The 22,956-nt window shown below is 41.0% G+C and overlaps 1 protein-coding gene across 1 annotated transcript in view; it reads right to left on the bottom strand.

The window, feature by feature from the left end:
- prim2 (DNA primase subunit 2) overlaps nucleotides 1–22,956 on the bottom strand; it is a 104,827-nt gene extending 81,871 nt beyond the window's left edge. Inside the window, exons 1-7 of the mRNA XM_020495456.2 lie at nucleotides 22,837–22,956; nucleotides 22,378–22,529; nucleotides 21,371–21,483; nucleotides 16,272–16,375; nucleotides 15,979–16,099; nucleotides 13,240–13,335; nucleotides 12,930–13,067 (exon numbers count right to left, since the gene is read on the bottom strand). Coding sequence (XP_020351045.1) covers nucleotides 12,930–13,067; nucleotides 13,240–13,335; nucleotides 15,979–16,099; nucleotides 16,272–16,375; nucleotides 21,371–21,483; nucleotides 22,378–22,525 — 720 coding nt within the window. The 5' untranslated portion in view covers nucleotides 22,526–22,529; nucleotides 22,837–22,956. The remainder of the gene's footprint in view (nucleotides 1–12,929; nucleotides 13,068–13,239; nucleotides 13,336–15,978; nucleotides 16,100–16,271; nucleotides 16,376–21,370; nucleotides 21,484–22,377; nucleotides 22,530–22,836) is intronic.

Raw genomic sequence — 22,956 nt, 5'->3', positions numbered from 1 at the left:
TTACTTTGGTCCCAGCTCTCTGCAGGTCATTCACTAGGTCACCCCGTATGGTTCTGGGATTTTTGCTCACCGTTCTTGTGATCATTTTGACCCCACGGAGTGAGATCTTGCGTGGAGCCCCAGATCGAGGGAGATTATCAGTGGTCTTGTATGTCTTCCCTTTCCTAATAATTGCTCCCACAGTTGATTTCTTCAACCAAGCTGCTTACCTATTGCAGATTCAGTCTTCCCAGCCTGGTGCAGGTCTACAATTTTGTTTCGGGTGTCCTTTGACAGCTCTTTGGTCTTGGCCATAGTGGAGTTTGAAGTGTGACTGTTTGAGGTTGTGGACAGGTGTCTTTTATACTGATAACAAGTTCAAACAGGTAACGACTGGAGGACAGAGGAGCCTCTTAAAGAAGTTACAGGTCTGTGAGAGCCAGAAATCTTGCTTGTTTGTAGGTGACCAAATACTTATTTCCCACCATAATTTGCAAATAAATTCATTTTAAAAAAAACCTACAATGTGATTCTCATTTTGTCTGTCATAGTTGAAGTGTACCTATGATGAATATTACAGGCCTCTCTCTGCTTTTTAAGTGGGAGAACTTGCACAATTGGTGGCTGACTAAATACTTTTTTGCCCCACTGTACTTCAAAGTAGCCACCCTTTGCCTTGACAGCTTTGCACACTTCATTTTCTCAACCAGCTTCATAAGGAATGCTTTTCCAACAGTCTTGAAGGAGTTCCCACACATGTGGAGCACTTGGCTGCTTTTCCTTCACTCTGTGGTCCTACTCATCCCAAACCATCTCAATTGTTTGGAGGCCAGGTCATCTGATGCAGCACTCCATCACTCTCCTTCTTGGTCAAATAAACCTTACACAGCCTGGAGGTGTTGGGTCATTGTCCTGTTGAAAAACAAATGATAGTCCCACTAAGCCCGAACCAGATGGGATGGCATATCGCTGGAGAATGCTGTGGTAGGCATGCTGGTTAAGTGTGCCATGAATTCTAAATAAAATCACTGACAGTGTCACCAGCAAAGCACCCCCACACCACCTCCTCCATGTATCTCGGTGGGAACCACACATGCGGAGATCTGTTCACCTACTCTGCGTCTCAAAGACATGGCGATTGGTACCCAATATCTCAAATTTGGACACATCAGACCAAAGGACAGATTTCCACCGGTCTAATGTCCATTGCTCGCGTTTCTTGGTCCCAGCAAGTCTCTTCTTATTGGTGTCCTTTAATAGTGGTTTCTTTGCAGCAATTCGACCATGAAGTTCTAATTCACGCAGCCTCCTCTGAAGTGAGATATTCCTTGACATTAGGACATTAAAACGACCTATCGATACACTTGGCTACTCATTCATTGCAGCGCGAGTGGAAGTAGGGAGAAGCACATTTGATGTTTTGTAAACTGTTGACAGTGCTGAACAAAAACAAACTTAATCAAAAACATCAGCTACAGTGGGGAGAACAAGTATTTGATAACCTGCTAAATCGACAGTGTTTCCTACTTACAAAGCATGTATAGGTCTTTCATTTTTAATCATAGGTACACTTCAACTGTGAGAGACGGAATCTGAAACAAAAATCCTGAAAATCACATTGTATGATTCTTAAATAATTAATTTGCATTTTATTGCATGACATAAGTATTTGATACATCAGAAAAGCAGAACTTAATATTTGGTACAGAAACCTTTGTTTGCAATTACAGAGATCATACGTTTCCTGTAGTTCTTGACCAGGTTTGCACACACTGCAGCAGGGATTTTGGCCCACTCCTCCATACAGACCTTCTCCGGACTTTCAGCTCACTCCAAAGATTTGTGGGGTTCAGGTCTGGAGAATGGCTAGGTGACTCCAGGACCTTGAGATGATTCTTATGGAGCCACTCCTTAGTTGCCCTGGCTGTGTATTTCAGGTCGTTGTCATGCTGGAAGACCCAGCCACGACCCATCTTCAATGCTCTTACTGAGGGAAGGAGGTTGTTGGCCAAGATCTCGCGATACATGGCCCCATCCATCCTTCCCTCAATACGGTGCAGTCATCCTGTCCCCTTTGCAGAAAAGCATCCCCAAAAAATGTTTTCACCTCCATGCTTCACGGTTGGGATGGTGTTCTTGGGGTTGTACTCATCCTTCATCTTCCTCAAAACACCACGAGTGGAGTTTAGACCAAAAAGCTCTATTTTTGCCTCATCAGAACACATGACCTTCTCCCATTCCTCCTCTGGATCATCCAGATGGTCATTGGCAAACTTCAGACGGGCCTAGACATGCGCTGGCTTGAGCAGGGGGACCTTGCATGCGCGGCAGGATTTTAATCCATGACAGCGTAGTGTGTTACTAATGGTTTTCTTTGAGACTGTGGTCCAAGCTCTGTTCAGATCATTGACCAGGACCTGCCGTGTAGTTCTGGGCTGATCCCTCACCTTCCTCATGATCATTAATGCCCCACGGGGTGAGATCTTGCATGGAGCCCAGAGACCGAGGGTGATTGACCATCATCTTGAACTTCTTCCATTTTCTAATAATTGCGCCAATAGTTGTTGCCTTCTCACCAAGCTGCTTGCCTATTGTCCTGTAGCCCACCCCAGCCTTGTGCAGGTCTACAATTTTAGCCCTGATGTCCTCACACAGCTCTCTGGTCTTGGCCGTTGTGGAGAGGTTGGAGTCTGTTTGATTGAGTGTGTGGCCGGTGTCTTTTTTCCAGGTAACGAGTTCAAACATGTGCAATTAATACAGGTAATAAGTAGAGAACAGGAGGCCTTCTTAAAGAAAAACTAACAGGTCTGTGAGAGCCGGAATTCTTACTGGTTGGTAGGTGATCAAATACTTATGTCATGCAATAAAATGCAAATTAATTACTTAAAAATCACGCAATGTGACTGTCTCTTACAGTTTAAGTGTACCTATGATAAAATGACAGACATCTACATGCTTTGTAAGTAGGACAACCTGCAAAATCAGCAGTGTATCAAATACTTGTTCTCCCCACTGTATATGCTGTATTCTTTGACAGTCTCTCTCTGGTCATGGTTTTAAACATGATGAAATCTAACATAGGCTAGTATCAACCTTTGATGTGTGGTCGTGGAAGCTGTAGGCACAGTGATTTGAGCTTTCTGATTGTCCAGCGCAGTCAGCACACTTGATTTAACCACAGCTCTCCTTGTCCGCAAGGTAGACAAACAATATAGGCAAAGTATTCCCCTTTGAACTTGCACCTATCAACAACAACACAAGGCTTTATAATTTCTTCAGAAATTTCTGGTGATATTGAAAGGATAGCCGCTTGCGATGATGCGGAAACGCAGTCTGCCCCGCCTCCCGGTACAATTAGTGTGCACTGTGGTTGGTTGCAGTCTAATTTCTTTACACAGAGGGGGGAGAGAACATGCATCAATTTGCGTGTCCCATGTAATGTAAGCAGTGTCGACGAGTAGAAATCCACTTAGCCCAATGATTGTTTCCCGAACCATTTATTCATTTTCTTTCACATACAGTGGATTCAGAAAGTCCCCTTGACTTTTTCCACATTTTGTAACATTATAGCCTTATTCTAAAATGTATTAAATCATTTCCCCCCCCCTCATCAATTTACACATAAGACCCCAAAATGACAAACAAAAACAGGTTAAGAATTGTTTGCAAATTTCAAAAAAACTGAAATATCACATTTACATAAGTATTCAGACCCTTTACTAAGTACTTTGTTGAAGCACCTTTGGCAGCAATTACAGCCTTGAGTCTTCTCGGGTATGGCGCTACAAGCTTGGCACACCTGTATTTGGGGAGTTTCTCCCATTCATCTTCTTTCAGGTCTCTCCAGAGATGTTCGATTGAGTTCAAGTCCAGCCTCTGGCTGGGTCACTCAAGGACATTCAGAGACATGTCCCGAAGCTACTCCTGCGTTGTCTAGGCTGGGTGTTTAGGGTCGCTGTCCTGTTGGAAGGTGAACCTCCAGCCCAGTAGGTGGTCCCGAGTGCCCTGGAGCAGGTTATCATCAAGAACCTCTCTGCCCTTTTCATCTTTCCCTCTATCCTGACTAGTCTCCCAGTCCCTGCCGCTGAAAAACATCCCTACAGTATGCTGCCACCACCATTCTTCACCGTAGGGATGGTATTGGCCAGGTGATGAGCAGAGCCTGGTTTCCTCCAGATGTGATGCTTGTCATTCAGGCCAAAGAGTTCAATTTTCATTTCATCAGACCAGAGAATCTTGCTTCTCATGGGTTGAGAGTTTAGGTGCCTTTTGGCAAACTCCAAGTGGGCTGTCATGTGCCTTTTACCGAAGAGTGGCTTCCATCTGGCCACTCTATCATAAAGGCCTGATTGGTGGAGTGCTGGAGAGATGGCTGTCAATCTGGAAGGTTCTCCCATCTCCACAGAGGAACTCTGGAGCTCTGTAAGAGAGTGACCATTGGGTTCTTGGTCACCTCCCCAAGGCCCTTCTCCCCCGATTGCTCAGTTTGGCCAGGCAGCCAGCTCTAGAAAGTCTTGGTGGTTCCAAACTTCTTCCATTTAAGAATGATGGAGGCCACTGTTCTTGGGGCTCTTCAATGCTGCGGAAATGTTTTGGTACCCTTCCCCAGACCTGTGCGCCACAACACATTCCGTCTCGGAGTTCTGACAATTCCTTCGACCTCATGGCTTGGTTTTTGCTCTGACATGCACCGTCAACTGTGGGACCGAATCTAAACAGGTGTGTGCACACGCCTTTCCATATTATGTCCAATCAATTGAATTTACCACAGGTGGACCTCATTACATTTCTAAAAACATCAATGATGATTAATGTAAACAGGATGCACATGAGCTCAATTGAGTCTCATAGCAAAGGGCAAATAATGTATTTGTTTAATACATTTGCTAAAATTTCAAAACCTGTTTTCGCTTTGTCATTACGGGGTATTGTGTGTAGATTGATGAGGAAAAACATTTATTTAAATCAGATTTAAAATAAGGCTGTAACTTAACAAAATGTGGAAAAAGTCAAGGGGTCTGAGTACTTTCCGTATGCATTGTGTGTGTATATATACAAAAATTCAAAAGGAACGTCTTTTTCCGAAAGCTCAAGGAGCCATTTTTGACACTTGCATTTGGGCCATGGCTGTTCCAGATATCTACACAGTACAGGTGACACCCTTTGACACTCCTTCCAATAGGATTTTCATCCAACAAACAGCCAAACACACACAAAAAGTGTCTGGTGCGATTTTTAACCTGCCTAATTGATTTCAACTTGACTCTGTGGAAACTATTTTGAGTCTCATAAAAGTCTAATTTCCGGCTTTGATTTATGGCAGATCTCTGCCATATGAAGATTGACACATTTCATTTTCTTCCAGCAGCCGATATTCCAAATGCAATCGGAGGGAAAATGTGCAGACAGCACATGTTTTCAATTGGCAAGATGGATTAGAGCAATGCGTCATACAGCAATCACACAGGTCATTGATGCACTGTATGACTGGCAATGTCTGTGTCCGTCCACACGAAAATAATCATTTAGACAACATATTTGATTGACAGAAGAGCAGGAATACTGGCCAGAAATTAAATTCATTCACTAGCTGTCACAATGCATTTGGCAGGAATGCAAAGGACGCTTGTGTAATATGGAGGTGGGTAAAAGCAAAAACTGGTTTGCCAAACAGAGCCTTTAAATATTGCATCACACAAAAATATTGCTTTTTTTTTTTTTTTTAACTGAGGTTTACACTACAGTGTGGGGAAGAGATAGTCATTTTAGAGAACTGGGCCTAAAGTGTTGAGTTATGAACAGAGTGACTTCCCTCAGAAAATTAAAATTGAGCAAAACCTTAGCAACTACTTCGTCTGATGATTGACTTTGGATGTAAACTTTAAGTACTGTTCCAAGACTTTAATTAAACAGCTCAAAATCAGACTTTGGGTTGTCAATTTCAGTATATAAAGGACATTCTGTTCCCAAAGCTGTCAGATGTATTATTATTCCCCATATCATGCATGCATTTTAATATCCCTGGTTATAGCAGCAATTAAATCCTCCTCCACATTGTTTACTATAACCAAGTATCTCATTTGCATTTTAGAGGTCATTAGACTCAAGCAGACTGTAGCTGCAATTACCACAGATTACCGCCACCGAATCCACCATGTCATATACTTAGATAACTCGTATCTAAACATTTATCATAATGAGGTGGTACATGTCCAACTAGATAAACACTTCCTGCAGCTGCAATGTACAGTTAAATGTCAAACTGAATACAATTTATGGTAATCATTCACTACTCATTTAGGGCTACTTTTTAATTACAAAAAAACAAAAACATTGAGCATTTGTTTGTATTCCACCACAGATGTATAATTTATGTAGGCTACACTATTATCAAAACTCTTTACGTTGAGAAGATGTGATCAATTGATATGTTTAATAGAGGACTTTGTGTAGATGAGTATAAGTTCATCTAAAAGCATTGCATTGACACAAAATGTGAAGATGGGAAAATTCACAAGAAATGAAAGGTTCCTCTCCACGATGAAACCTCAGCGTTTACAGATTTGGCAGCTTTAGTATCGTCACACACGCATACACAGCAGCATTAAGCTCCTTTGTTCTCCTCCACAACAGAAAAGAAGAAGCCAGTAATGGCCGTGTCATGTCTCTGCGTGAATAATCTCCTACATCAAATGAGACCAGGACACTCCTTACAATATGCTTTTTATGGTCACTTCCATTGGAAATAGCCCATTGGGCTCCAATAACACCAGAGACCTTGTAAGGAATGAGATCTCATTGTAAGGAATGAGATCTCATTGAGGTGTGCCACAGGGGAAGACATGTCGTGCTGCATATCTGAAGAGAAATGTGAAGCGTAGACTGAAGCATGGAAATGTAATGTGTATGCACGAGTCGGATGGTATACAAGTACTGGGGTTATACAGATTCCACCAATCTTGCCAAGACAATTGCAAGCACTGGTTTGTGATTTAGGCCTGGTACTGCAGTGGCAACAGTATATTCCAACTATATCTATAGGGTAGTGTTGTCACGATACCAGAATTTTGACTTCGATACTAGGTTTAATATCACAATACACGATACCATCACAATACCACATTAAAAAAATGCATATTAGCCAAATTCACAGAATAGCACTCGATCCAGACAGAAACTCAACTACTGCTCTCTGTTCAATCGTTAGGCATTATTTATTTGATTGGTAAATCTATTGATGAACTGGATGTGGCCAAGGCCTATCCACAATACAGGTGAATGCATATTCAAAAAGGGTGTGTGCATGCATCGAGTTCCAGCTTGTTTTGGCTGATAGGGCCACATGACAAAAATCTACTTCCCTTCCATTTAGGATTTATTTGAGTACTAGGATTTATTTTAGTGTATTGATCAACAACATTTGCATAGAAGTAGCAAAAACATATATATTTTTTTTTAAGTGCACTCTTTAAATCAGTAATGACGTCATTCATAAGGCGCGAGGGGGCGGTCCATTGGAACAGTCAGTTCGTTGAGGCAATAGATCATATTTTTGGATACATAAGCGAGACCAAATAATTTAATGAAAAGTTGTGACAATCACCTTTGAAGTCAGCATATTTTACACGAAGTAGTAGGGTATTGAATTGATGTTAGCTTTAGCCAGCAAGCAAAGATGGAAGCTACCGGTATCTTCTTGCATTGTAAGGTGTTCTAGCCTGTATGGACATTGTTTTGCGAAGTTGCAAACAGTAATCAACAGTTTCAACATTTCTACATGCCGCATTACATTATTCAAGTGTGTTAACTTCTGTGCAGCATGAGTTGGGAGCTAACATTATCCAGACTCCCAGTGCAGGCTAGCAATGAGTAAGTGGAGCAGTCCAGGTTGGCGCTATAATAAAAGGGTCGGCTGCGCTGATAGACAGGCTTGATCTGTGTGACATTCCCGAAAGTAACAAAAATTGAGTACCAAACTGTTCTTCATGTTCTAGTATCGAAACGTTTCGGTATACTGTGCAACACTATTATAGATCACATAAGTGGGAAACATGAATCAAAGCCAAACATAGGAAAATGTCATATACATGTCATATACTTAGATAACTCGTATCTAAACATTTATCATAATGAGGTGGTACATGTCCAACTAGATAAACACTTCCTGCAGCTGCAATGTACAGTTAAATGTCAAACTGTGGTGGAATACAAACAAGATTTGTCTCTCTAACTTGGAATAGAACATTGGTCATGTAGCCTGGCCAATACCTGTAATAGCAATCTGCTAATGTTGGATACAAATAAAAACTATATCCAGATAAACAAAATGTGCACCATGTTTCACAAAGTGAAATAAAATGTCAGTGTGTGCAACCCCAGTGTATTTTTCCACTAGACTCCTCTAAAGTAGAACTGCCTCTAGTCAGCCCTCCAGTATGCCATATAGTACTGCCTGCACACAGACAGACAACTCCACTCTGGTACACCCACTCCATGCAACCATACACTACTACACACAGTAAGAGGGGGACGGATTTACTAAACCCCATTACCAGAGGTCATGGGTTAAGGATTGGAGAACCACTCAACTATTATTTTTTGTCAATATTGAAGTTCGTTATCATGGGGTTGAGGAGAATATTCAGAAAATCAACCTTTCAACAGAATTATCAAATCTCACAGACTTAACTAGTTCTACTATTCTGGTTCTATGGATAACTAATAGAAACTGTCGCTACGACGTGACAGCTGCTTGGTAACAATGTGTGAGCAGCTTGATATTCTGGAATGAAGTTCTTTCATGTCCCATGCCCATACAAAGTAGCTTAAGCGGCTGTGGATTCCAAAATAAAAGCATGGTCTCAAACAAATCATCAGTTCTACATTATTCGACGAATAATGTAGATGTTTGAGACCATGCTTTTATTTTGGAATCCACAGCCGCATATATCTCACACACACACACATTTATATACATACACACACGTGTGTGTGTGTGTGTGTGTGGTCCACAGCATTATTTCTGTTCTCCGAGATAGAAAGTGAAACACCGAGTCTACAAGTCATTCAGAAGTTCATGAGGGAAAAGGGCATTTCACTACGGAGCTGTCACCTAGCAACACAGATAAGCTAATGTTTTTGGTGCGGAACATGTTGGAATGGATACAAATCTGTTGCGTCTCTGACAATGGAATGAGAATAGTTGGGTGGAGATAAAAGTGCTATGCTCTGTCAGACATTTAGGCTACCATTTATTTTTATGTGACCCACAGGTACAATTAACAAATTCCTATAATCAGTTCGTATTTACCTGTGAGCTACAACTCAACAATATATTATACATTTATTAAAAGGTACATAAATACAAAGTATTGACCATTAAGACCATATTAAAAGTTAAAAAGTAATTAAACATTTAATATGTAAACAAAAACATTTCCCTTTACGGGTTCACTCCCCTCGTGCACTTGATTGATTAATTAAGGTCACTAATTAGTAAGGAACTCCCCTCACCTGGTTGTTTAAGTCTTAATTTAAAAGAAAAAACCCAGACACTCAGCCCTCCGTGGAATGAGTTTGACACCCCTGGTGTAAGTAATCATATCACTTTCCCACTTAAAAAGGAATTTAAAAAAAATAAAAATACTACTTCATATTCATCATCTCCACCCAACATCAACAAAAGAAAAAGGTGCGTTTCTATGTTTTGTGGGGGGAAGAGGGAAAGATAAGTGTTTCCAATGACAGTGTGCATCATGTGACTTCAACCACTTACGAGTAGGCATTGCCGACTAATTGGTTGATGATGTCATTGGAAACACTCATCTTCCTCTCTTTTTCCCACAAAACATAGAAACGCTCCATTTTCACATATGTTTATGTTGGGGTGGCAGAGAGGGCATATGACAATTTTTTATTTCCTTTTAATAAACCATCTCTCACAGAAGTCCCTGGGACATATCCATATTACCTCAACAGCAACTTCCAAATGGCCAATTAGGGTCTACTACACCTGTAGCCTACATAAGCACATTAATATAAATGACATATTTCAAGAGGAATGAGGCTCCATCAGAGGACTAGGCTGTATTCTGTTATCAATCTTTGGGAGAAAAGCCTTGCCATCTAGCCTTAAACACAGTGCTTTTGCTTTCTAAAGGGCCAACCTCAGAGCATCTCTGATCTCAGCTTGGTTTTAACCTCAGCCTGGTCCGTGGAGGGTGAGGAAGGAGGTTTGCAGGAATGACCTACAACTCCTACACAAGTGTACGTTGTCATCCGTTCAAGAAACTATCATCTTTCCCGCCTACTCCTGTCAGCCGGAAAAAGCAATCTAGTCCCACTTCCTCCCAATCTCTCCCACAACCACAATCATCTTCTCATCAGACATCCCACTCACTGCTCACTGACATGCAAGCAGGTAATTACTCCATTGCAGGCAAATTACAACACGCTGCAGACATCTAGATTGCTTTGTATATGCATGTATGACTGACCAGACGGTCTGTCCAAAGGCCCTTGACCTTTTTAATGGAATTCTGTTTTGTCCAAAGACATGCTGTAAGACAGGCTATATCAAACAAGCACAATAGCACTTAATGCTAAAAGAATATTCATACTAAATGCAGTAATTGTCATTTAGCCAAAGCATGCTGACCATTGTCTTCAAAACATACCGTGTTAAGATAGTTGAAGTCAGAAGTTTAAATACACCTTTGCCAAATACATTTAAAACTGAGTTTCACAATTCCTGACATTTAATTCAAGTAAAAATTCACTGTCATAGGTCAATTAGGATCACAAGTTTATTTTAAGAATGGGAAATGTCAGAATACTGGTAGAGGTTATGATTTATTTCAGCTTTTATTTCATCACATTCCCAGTCGGTCAGAAGTTTACATATACTCTATTAGTATTTGGTAGCATTGACTTTAAATTGTTTAACTTGGGTCAAGCGTTGCGGATAGCCTACAACAAGCTTCCCACAATAAATTGGGTGAATTTTGGCCCATTCCTCCTGACAGAGCTGGTGTAACTGAGTCAGGTTGGTAGGCCTCCTTGCTCACACACACTTTTTCCAGTTCTGCCCACACATTCTCTATGGGATTGAGGTCAGGGCTTTGTGATGGCCACTCCAATACCTTGACTTTGTTGTCCTTAAGCCATTTTGCCACAACTTTGGAAGTATGCTTGGGGTCATTGTCCTTTTCGAAGACCCATTTGCTACCAAGCTTTAACTTCCAGACTGATGTCTTGAGATGTTGCTTCAATATATCCACATGATTTTCCTCCCTCATGACGCCATCTATTTTGTGAAGTACACCAGTCCCTCCTGCAGCAAAGCACCCCCACAACATGATGCTGCCACCCCCGTGCTTCACGGTTGGGATGGTGTTCTTCGGCTTGCAAGCCTCCCCCTTTTTCCTCCAAACATAACAATCGTCATTATGGCCAAACAGTTCTATTTTTGTTTTATCAGACCAGAGGACATTTCTCCAAAAAGTATGATCTTTGTCCCCATTTGCAGTTGCAAACCGGTATGGCTTTTTTATGGCGGTTTTGGAGCAGTGGCTTCTTCCTTGCTGAGCGGCCTTTGCGGCCTTTCAGGTTATGTCGTTTTACTGTGGATATAGATACTTTTGTACCCGTTTCCTCCAGTATCTTCACAAGGTTCTTTGCTGTTGTTCTGGGATTGATTTGCACTTTTCACACCAAAGTACGATCATCTCTAGGAGACAGAACGTGTCTCCTTCCTGAGCGGTATGACGGCTGCATGGTCCCATGGTGTTTATACTTGCGTACTACTGTTTGTACAGATGAACGTGGTACCTTCAGGCGTTTGGAAATTGCTCCCAAGGATGAACCAGACATGTGGAGGTCTACAATTATTTTTCCTGAGGTATTGGCAGATTTCTTTTTCTTTTCCCATGTTGTCAAGCAAAGAGGCATGGAGTTTGAAGGTAGGCCTTGAAATACATCCACAGGTACACCTCCAATTGACTCAAATGATGTCAATTAGCCTATCAGAAGCTTCTAAAGCCATGACATTATTTTCTGCTGTTTCAAGGCACAGTCAACTAAGGGTATGTAAACTTCTGACCCAATGGAATTGTGATACAGTGAATGATGTGAAATAATCTGTCTGTAAACAATTGTTGGAAAAATGACTTGTGTCATGCAAAGTAGATGTCCTAACCAACTTGCCAAAACTATAGTTTGTTAACAAGAAATTTGTGGAGTGTTTGAAAAATGGGTTTTAATGACTCCAACCTAAGTGTATGTAAATTCAACTGTCTGTATTTCATTCGTAATGATGTACTATACTGCTGCTTACATTTACTGTACCAAATCTTTTATTCAGACTGCCATCTTCTACTATTCAGAGAAAGGATTGACATTTCAAATGTGCTTCATAACACAGGGCTAGATATCCACTTAGACATTTCAGATCTATTTTCCCCTGTGAGCTAGTGTGATAATGGTATTTTTGAGCACTACAAACGCACCGTTTAATTTACTGCGTTATTCCTATCGATTTTGGCATCATTGGTGGAGCCCTCCTCCACCTGCTGAGAAGGATTAGCCTGCAGTAAATACAAGCCTTGCCAAATGTATCATTAACCATTGGAGGAAAATTCTATTTAAATGGTGCTCAATTTGCAATAAATGAATAAATGATTGATTAAGTGTTTTAAACATATCCCTCCCTCCATTCTCCAGGGATGTAAGACTTCAAATGATGGGCAGGGTAATCCCAAGAATAATATGGAGTTACTAGTAATACATCCATAAAGTCCTATATGAAAAGCTTGTCAGGCTGTGAATCTGTAAACAATAAATGACATTTAAACCCATGTCATAGTCTTCAAATACATCAAAGTTAAATGCCATGTAGTAACTGGTACAGTTGCATTTAAAAATAAATGTTTATGCCAAATAATGGGCCTTACCGCAAGTGCTTTGGACAGTCTTGTACGGAAGTCGTTGAGAACGATGGTGACAATGTCCTGGTGAGGGATGTAGACATAGCCCCCATTCAGGTAGACCTTCCTGGTTCTCACCAGATCCAACGCATCTTGGAAGGGGACCTTGAAATAAAACAGAAAAGGGGGGTATATGTACATTCAACATAACTTGCTCATCCTGATGTTTTGCCTCCCAATAGAATATTCATTATCTTAACACAAGGGTGCACTTATGTTCTCGAATATAACCACATGAGGATTTCACTTTGCAGAAAATTGATAATTGTTAACTCACTTTGTAAAAGTCTTTGCCGTCAACCGTGGATCCACTGACAGCAAAGCTTGAGGTGACTAGTTTGTCCATCAGTTTTTTCTTCTCATCAATACTAATCTAGAGATTAGGAAAAGGCTTTCAGTGACAGAAACAAGCATATTGACACTTGATAGTATAGCTATCTAGCAGTGTAGAGTTGTTGCATTCTCTTCTCCGGAGTGAGATGAAGACTGCTGTGCACTTGCCCATCAATCATGTCCTCTTAGGCCTAAACAAACGAAAGACAATGTGTCCTCGGGCTGTTGATGACCTATCTGACTGCTATGGGTTTCAATCAATAGTGTAAGCAGCAAACACGTGGTAAGGCGAGGGAATGAGAGCTGGGTTGTATTCTTTAGTTCATAATAGTCCCTCCCTGTTTCAGTCTGTTTTGGTCTGGCATAAATGCCATTGTGGGATATCTTACACTGAAGACCCAGAATGCATCAGAGGCTTTATCACCACAACATATCAGGCTTTAACAATAGCGACGTTTCATAATTGGCGACAGATTTACATGCAAATATTGTAAAATCTGCATAACAATATGCACATTTTCCGACCACAGAGGTGTTTCCATCAAATGTACTTGTCGTGGATAAAAGGGTGTGCATGATGACATATTGCACATAAAAATAACCTTTAGCCTCCCGGGTGGCGCAGTGGTTAAGGGCGCTGTACTGCAGCGCCAGCTGTGCCACCAGAGACTCTGGATTCGCGCCCAGGCTCTGTCGTAACCGGCCGCGACCGGGAGGTCCGTGGGGCGACGCACAATTGGCCTAGCGTCGTCCGGTGTTAGGGAGGGCTTGGTCGGTAGGGATGTCCTTGTCTCATTGCGCACCAGTGACTCCTATGGTGGGCCGAGCGCAGTGCGCGCTAACCAAGGTTGCCAGGTGCACGGTGTTTCCTCCGACACATTGGTGCGGCTGGCTTCCGGGTTGGATGGCGCCGTGTTAAGAAGCAGTGTGGCTTGGTTGGGTTGTGTATCGGAGGTGTCTCTCCCAAGCCCGTACGGGAGTTGTAGCGATGAGACAAGATAGTAGCTACTAAAAACAATTGGATACCACGAAATTGGGGAGAAAAAGGGGTCAAATAAAACAATTATTTTTTTTAAAATACTTTTGCAGTTGAATTCCCATATACTGGCCATTAGTGATTTTTTTTTTTCATCTGACATGTACTTTACTTGCATAAAAAGGTTGGCTGGAAACCTGGTAACTGTAATAAAAACGTGGATAAATACAGCCAACCATAAGGGCAGACTGAGTTAGAACCTTGTTGCCCATCTCCAAGATATTATCAAAGAAAGGCTTCCCCATGTAGAACCTGTGGCCATAACAAACGCTTTACCACCTGTCACTCAAATAATTCTATCCAGGGCAGAGTATGTGAGTGAAACGAGGAGCGTGCCTAATTTGACTGGATCGTGATTCCCAAAGGCTGGAGGGTGGCCTTCTCGCCCGCTCCAATAGCGCTCACGTCACAAGCTCAGGGCATAACCCCCCCAGCATGTATTTGTAGTCTACTTGTGTGTTGCTATAGCCCCTTGCTTTAGCTACTGTCATGGAGGTCTGTAAATATTTTCATAAACTGATAAAAACACACAGGTGCTAAATCAAGGTGACTTACAAAGATCAAGAGAGGGTGCAGTGATGTAGCGAAAAGACACGTATCCCAAAAGCGTGATGGTGTACTTACTCCATGCACATGCTAACAAAAAGGAACAAGGTGGGTAGATGACTAATTGTCATTGTAGCAAAGTATTTATAAGCAAAAAATCTGATATTTTAAAACATTTTGTTCCATTATCTATACAATAGGCCATCGTTGATTTTGTCCCAATGGGTCTGGCATATTCCCACTTTCAAGGAGCTTTCCGTTTTGATTGGGTTATTTTACCAAAAAACCTTTAGGCCTACCTATAGAATAATTCAAGAACAACTCTGCCCAGCCTGGCAAGAGTGGCCCAGTGGCTAAATTGTGATTTTAATGAATGAAGTATTTTAATGAATGCAGTTTTTTTACTGTGAATGGAGTGGTAGGACAGGACATTGAGCACCTCTCCAAGAGTGATGAGCGGGATTTCCAACTGCTCACGTGCTCTAATCCAGGGACTGTTTGGGAAAATGTTGTACCTATCCCCTTCTGGGCATGTATGTGATGAACAACTTTTGCTTGCCTTTTTCACCTCCCTCGTTGCCATATTGCAATAGTATGAACAATGCTGGTCATGTCAAATTAAATGAAAAGGAGCATGTTCTATACAGTACTGTAAATGTGTACTATTTACTTCCTTGAGTTCAACTGATTTATCTTGCACAAATTTTTATTAATCACAACAAATCTTATGGAACACACCTTGAAGTAAAACCAGATTCAACTTCAAATAGCTCGATTGCAAAAACAACTCTCCACACAGTGGACATTTTCTGACAAGTATACTGCTGTGAGCTGACAGCGCCATCTACTGACAGGTCTGAAATATTACCAGAAATATGTCCAAACAGTATCAAGACCAGATTTACTGATCATTTATATTTAGCAAAGTTTACACCCAATACTTTATTTTTTCATGCACATCAAAATGTTGCACCAGTGCATACACCAATGGAGGACAGGTTATGCCAATTCCCATCATTATATTGATGCCAGAGCTGTTTTGTTCACATTTGAGAGTAAAATGTGCATTTCCCTCCACAACAACAACATAAATAGACTCACCGTATGATAGTGAAGATTATTGTATTGCAGAAATTGTCCTATGTTTTTAGAAGGCAGGTCATTGAAGCGATAACGGAAGAGGTCAATCTCTTGCTGGATAAACCACCGTCTGAGATCTTCTCTGCAAGATTAAAAAAAGTAATCTTATGTTTGTTCAATTTATAAAGTAAGAGAATCACTTGGTATGCTGCGTCACAAATAATTAGGTAGAATACACCCTCCTCTAGGTACAAGTCTATTTGGAGAAAGGGACATTACAGGTTTATTGAAAAGGCTGTGAAGACTTCACTTACGTTTGGCAGTATGCAAGACGGAGAATGAAGTGGGAGATATGGTCCTTTCTTCGCTTCTCATATTCACTGGGCCCAGTTTGAGGTTTCCAGTCATCCTTAGTGGACTTAAAAGGAAAGCATACCAGAACATCAACAGAAAGCATTCTCTATATCATTATCAAGGTCTTGATCACCACCAGCAATTCAGTGTTTTCAATTGGACCTTTATTTAACAAGGCAAGTCAATTAAGAACAAATTCTTATTTTCAATGAAGGCCTAGGAACAGTGGGTTAACTGCCTTGTTCAGAGGCAGCACGACAGATTTGACCTTGTCAGCTCGGGGATTCGATCTTGCAACCTTTCGGTTACTAGTCCAACGCTCTAACCACGAGGCTTTGGTCGACCAAGATGGTTTTTTTAGTCGAGCAGTAGCAAATATACAGTGCCATCCGAAAGTAGTCAGACCACTTGACCTTTTCCCACATTTCGTTACAGCCTTATTCTAGAATATATATATATATATTTTTTAATCCTCCGCAGTCCACACACACAACCCCATAATGACAAAGCAAAAACAGGTTTAGACATTTTTGCAAATAAAAAACAGAAATACCTTATTTACATAACTATTCAGACCCTTTGCCGAACAGCTCAGGTGCATCTTGTTTCCATTGAGCATCCTTGAGATGTTTCTACATTTTGATTGGAGTCCACCTGTGGTCAATTCAATTGATTGGACAGGATTTGGAAAGGCACACACGTCTATATAAAGCCCCACAGTTGATGGTGCATGTCAGAGTAAAAACCAAGCCATGAGGTCGAAGGAATTGTCCGTAGAGCACCGAGACAGGATTGTGTTGAGGCAAAGATCTGGGAATGGAACCAAAAACAATATTCTGCAGCGTTGATGGTCCCTAAGAACAGAGGGGCCTCCATCATTCTTAAATGGAAGAAGTTTGAACCAACAAGACTCTTCCTAGAGCTGGGCCGCCCGGGCAAACTGAGCGATCGGGGGAGAAGGGCCTTGGTCAGGGAGGTGACCAAGAACCCAATGGTCACTGACAGAGCTCTAGAGTTCCTCTGTGGAGATGAGCGAACCTTCCAGAAGGAGAACCATCTCTACAGTACTCCACCAATCAGGCCTTCATAGTGGCTTCATAGTGGCCAGATGGAAGCCACTACTCAAAAACACACATGACAGCCCTCTTGGAGTTTTCTAAAAGGCACCTAAAGACCATGAGAAACAAGATGCTCTGGTCTGAAGAAAGAGATTGAACTCTTTGGCCTGAATGCCAAGCATCACGTCTGGTGAAAAGATGGCACCATCACTACGGTAAAGCATGGTGGTGGCACCATCATGCTGTGAGGATGTGTTTCAGTGGCAGGGACTAGGAGACTAGTCAGGATCTAGGAAAAGATGAATGGAGTAAAGTACAGAGATCTTTGATGAAATCCTGCTCCAGAGCGCTCAGGAACTCAGACTGGGGCAAAGGTTTTACATTCCAACAGGACAATGACCCTAAGCACACAGCCAAGAAAACGCAGGAGTGGCTTCGGGACAAGTCTCTGAATATTCTTGAGTGGCCCAGCCAGAGCCCGGACTTGAACCCGATCTAACATCTCTGGAGAGACCTGAAAATAGCTGTGCAGCGATGCTCCCCATCCAACCTGACAGAGCTTGAGAGGAAGGATCTGCAGAGAAGAAATGGGAAAACGCTTGTAGCGTCATACTGAGTAAAGGGTCTGAATACTTACAGTTGAAGTCGGAAGTTTACACACCTTTGCCAAATACATTTAAACTCAGTTTCACAATTCCTGACATTTAATCCTGGTAAAAATTCCCTGCCTTAGGTCAGTTAGGATCACCACTATTTTAAGAATGTGAAATTCCAGAATAATAGTAGAGTGATTTATTTAAGCTCATCAAGCATCCCACAATGAATTGGGTGAATTTTGGCCCATTCTGACAGAGCTGGTGTAACTAAGTCAGGTTTGTAGGCCTCCTTGCTCGTACACACTTTCAGTTCTGCCCACACTTTTTATGGGATTGAGGTTAGGGCTTTGTGATGGCCACTCCAATACCTTGACTTTGTCGTCCTTAAGCCATTTTGCCACAACTTTGGAAGTATGCTTGGGGTCATTGTCCAATTGGAAGACCCATTTGCAACCAAGCTTTAACTTCCAGACTGATGTCTTGAAATGTTGCTTCAATATATCCACATGATTTTCCTTCCCCATGATGCCATATATTTTGTGAAGTGCACCAGTCCCTCCTGCCGCAAAGCACCCCCACAGCATGATGCTGCCACCCCCCTGTGTCACGGTTGGGATGGTGTTCTTTGGCTTGCAAGCCTCCCCCTTTTCCTCCAAACATAACGATGGACATTTGTCCAAAAAGTACGATCTTTGTCCCCACGTGCAGTTGCAAACCGTAGTCTGGCTTTTTTATGGCGGTTTTGGAGCAGTGGCTTCTTCCTTGCTGAGCAGCTTTTCAGGTTGTCGATATAGGACTTTTTACTGTGGATATAGATACCTTTGTACAGGTTTCCTCCAGCATCTTCACAAGGTCCTTTGCTGCTGTTCTGGGATTGATTTGTACTTTCCGCACCAAAGTACTTTCATCTCTAGGAGACAGAACGCGTCTCCTTCCTAAGCAGTATGACGGCTGAATGGTCCCATGGTGTTTATACTTGCTTACTATTGTTTGTACAGATGAATGTGGTACCTTCAGGCATTTGGAAATTTCACCCAAGGATGAACCAGACTTGTGACGGTCTACAATTGCTTTTCTGAAGTCTTGGCTGATTTCTTTTGATTTTCCCATGATGTGAAGCAAAGAGGCACCGAGTTAGGGTAGGCCTTGAAATACATCCACAGGCACACCTCCAATTGACTCAAATGATGTCAATTAGCCTAGCAGAAGCTTCTAAAGTCATGACATCATTTTCTGGAATTTTCCAAGCCGTTTAAAGTCAGTCATCTTCGTGTATGTAAACTTCTGACACACTGGAATTATGATAGTGAATTATAAGTGAAATAATCGCTCTGTAAACAATTATTGGAAAAATTACTTGTGTCATGTCAAGTAGATGTCCTAACCAACTTGCCAAAACTATAGTTTGTTAACAAGAATTTTGTGGAGCGTTTGAAAAACACTTAGGTTGGAGTTATTAAAACCTGTTTGTAAACTTCTAACTACAACTGTATGTAAATGTCATGTTTATTTTTAATAAATTAGCAAACATTACTAAACCTGTTTTTGCTTTGTCATTTTGGGGTATTCTGTGTAGATTGAGGGGGAAAAAAACAATTTAATACGTTACAGCCTCAAATGTAACAATGTGGAAAAAGTCAAGGGGTCTGAATACTTTTCATAAGCACTGTGTGCATATTTATAGCATGCGCTCTCCCGCCAATATGTCCACTCATTGTGTAAATGGTTTGCGTTTGATTGTTAATGTATTAAATTCCCAATTACATATCAATAGTAGATTTACTGTTATTTGCTAATCTAATCAGACATGCTTGTTTGGTTACAGTAAAGTCTTAATGCATTCGATATACAGTACCAGTCAAAAGTTTGGACACCTCATTCAAGGGTTTCTTTATTTTTACATTGTAGAATAAACTATTTAATAACATATTTAGAATCTTTTAGTATCCAGTAAAATACTTTGATTTGTTTAACAAGTTTTCAGTTTAGAATATGATTCCATGTGTTATTTCAGTTTGCTGTCGTCACTATTCTACAATGTAGAAAATAGTTTATAAAAAATAACCCTTGAATGAGTAGGTGTGTCAATCTTTTGACTGGGATTGTATATTATTCCAGTCTTTTACCGTTCTCATTGTCAGAGTGGGCACGTTGTTTGCAGAGCGCACGCAGTGTTACAAACAAATGTTGGTTTATTTCATTCCATTTGAGTTGTCAATGTCTTTTGTTTGGAGCGCTCCAGTCAAGTAGTTGGGTAAGGACACGCACCCGATTACGCATAAAAGTAGGGCTGTAGGCTACCTGGCCTGTGTGCAATGAAGGCATATAAATGTGCCCATTTGAAGATCTAATAGCATTTCTGATTGGGTTGAAGCACCACCACTAATGAGCTGTGGAGCTTCTCAAAGTAATGTTTTCTTCACCGCAAACAGCAAGCAAACCAAGTCTGTTTCTACATCCATTAAGAATGACAATTCCTCAATATATTTGAAAAATCTTTTCAGCCTCTCCCTTTCACACACTCAGCATGAAAGGGAAAAATGTAATGCTCTAATCCTGTGGAAACGTCATAAAATAGGCCTACCTGATTTATTTTTATCCCTTTCCAAATAGCCTACAGATGTCTGTCCCAAGCTCACTGGTGTCGGAAACTGAGGGCCCAGAATATTTTATACAATGTTGCAAGGAGCTTCAGGCTGGACCCAAGTTAATAGTTGATACAATGTTTAAATTGCGTTGCAGACAGGCCATGCGTAGCCAATTTAGCGTAGCCAATGTGATTTATAGGATATTTATTTTTATCAGGATATTTTCTACCTGCAATATTTTTATTTGTTGGCTTGATAGGCTATTTTTACAATGGCAATAGAAGTCACTTTTTTAGTTTTGTTTCATTTAGATGACAATGATTGAGATTTGACAACATTATTATAAAATCTGATTTAACTGTTGCATGAAAATGTGCATTTGAAAACCATAACTGGCACGTAGAAATAGTAAGATAAATTCGCATTCCACATGAGAAAGTTTGCCGACTCCTCATGTAGCCTATTACCGGCAACTTCAGGAGAGTAACAGCAGAATCTGCGAAAGCCCGTAGGAACGGGAGGAAGATGGTTGGGACAGGTTATCTTGATCTCTGGCTCCCTCTTGAGTCATTTGTGTATTGTTTTTAATCAGACAAGCTTAATTCATACAGTATATACAGTAGTTGATTTGATAAAAACAGGTTGGCTGTATGGAAAAACACTTAAAAATGTTTACCAATCATTTGGACAAAAGAGCTGATTACTTTTGGCCGACCACAAAAACAAAACAAAAATGGGGGGGGGGGGGGGGCAGCTCTCACTATTAGTATCTTCTTTAAATAGCTACGCACTATGGAATTCATAATTTTGTACTCACAGCCTCTATTTTGTAGGGGAAGTTCAAGTTTGAGAACTCTGCATCCAGTTTCTTGGTATATAGTTCAGATGTTTTCACATAGCTCACGCCAAGGTTTTCAACTGTCTTCAACACTGGAATGACAAAACAAGATCAAAACACCATGCAACTTTAGTTTTGTATATAAAAAGGGGAGTCAGACAAATGTATCCAGTTAGTGGTAACACTACTTGACACCCAGCGTCATAACACGGTCATAACAGCTGACAACCTGTCGTGACACTGTATATTATCATTTTATGGCTTGTAATGACACCTACAAAAACCACATTTATTCAAATGCATTTTTCCCTGCCAAGAAGTTCACTTTCGTTTGAAAGTTTCATAAGTATTTTGTTGCAAAAAATTCTACAGTCAAGTTTTTTCCCCCAATCATATTTTAAAAAACTTGCAGAAAATACACTGAAACTCATTATGACAATCCTGTATCACTTTCCTTCGACAAAATTGTAAAAACTTGGACACTGTCAAGCAGCATGATAATCATAGAAGCAAGATCACTTACACATGCCCATGTCAGTCAAAAAGAGGGTGTCTTGTCCTGCTCCTAAAATCTTCTCCTGCATTCATCCCACTGATCAGCAACCGAGCATTTGGGTAGGTGCATGCATGTCTAACATTTTGTGCGCAATTACAATGATAACATTTTCTGAAATTGACCATATTAAGTTATATAAAACATAGACCATGGTGCAATGTAATGTTTTGCCTTGTTTTGGGGTTGACACTTATGTAGGTAACCAGATATAAAATAATGCAATGTCACAACAGGTCCAAATATGTGTCATGACAGTGTTATCAGCATATTATGGCAGGTTATGATAAGTTATGTCAGCTGTTACGAGATATTATGTTCATGGTCCTGTCATACCGTGTTGTGACGCTGGGTGTCAAGTAAAGTGTTACCAGTTAGTTCGTAACAATACACGTGTAAACCACAACTAACTTAAGGTAGCTAAACAACTTACGTTTCAGCCTGTCCACAGCGAAGGTCTCGAACTCGGAGAGAGAAATGTTTTCGATGGGAGGCTGACCATAGAACTGAAGACAATGTCCATACAGCTGCTCAGTCTGAGAGTTGCCAATCAACTTCTTTCTTCTGCTGTAGAACTGCATGGTTCTTGAAGATGAAGCAAGGCATCTAATTAGGCATCTGTTAACTCATCTATATTATGAGTTAACAAAATGATCTTCTTGGCTAGTACTGTACTCTCTTTGGTTATACGGATTATCTAGTTAGTCAAAGAGAACATCTCTGACAGTTGTGCAAAATAACTAACTAACACACACTGCCTTCATAATAACATTATTATGGCAAGCTAACGTTAGCTAACTACCGTGCTACTGGTAACTACGGAAAAGTTTTGGGTTTATATTTCACCAGGTACAATAGATAGCTAAAACGTTCTACAATTCCAACAACTTACCGGTATCTCGCTTCACTTAATTTACCAAGCGAGCTAGCTTTGCTTCTGTCTATTTGTCTTGATTCCCGCCAATTCCCACACAGCGTTCTAATCTCCGCGCGGGAAGATGACGTAAATGCG

Source organism: Oncorhynchus kisutch, linkage group LG11, assembly GCF_002021735.2.
Source record: "Oncorhynchus kisutch isolate 150728-3 linkage group LG11, Okis_V2, whole genome shotgun sequence".
NCBI lineage: Eukaryota > Metazoa > Chordata > Actinopteri > Salmoniformes > Salmonidae > Oncorhynchus > Oncorhynchus kisutch.
The sequence above is the reverse complement of the archived record's forward strand: the minus strand, read 5'-3'. Positions and strand labels throughout refer to the sequence as shown.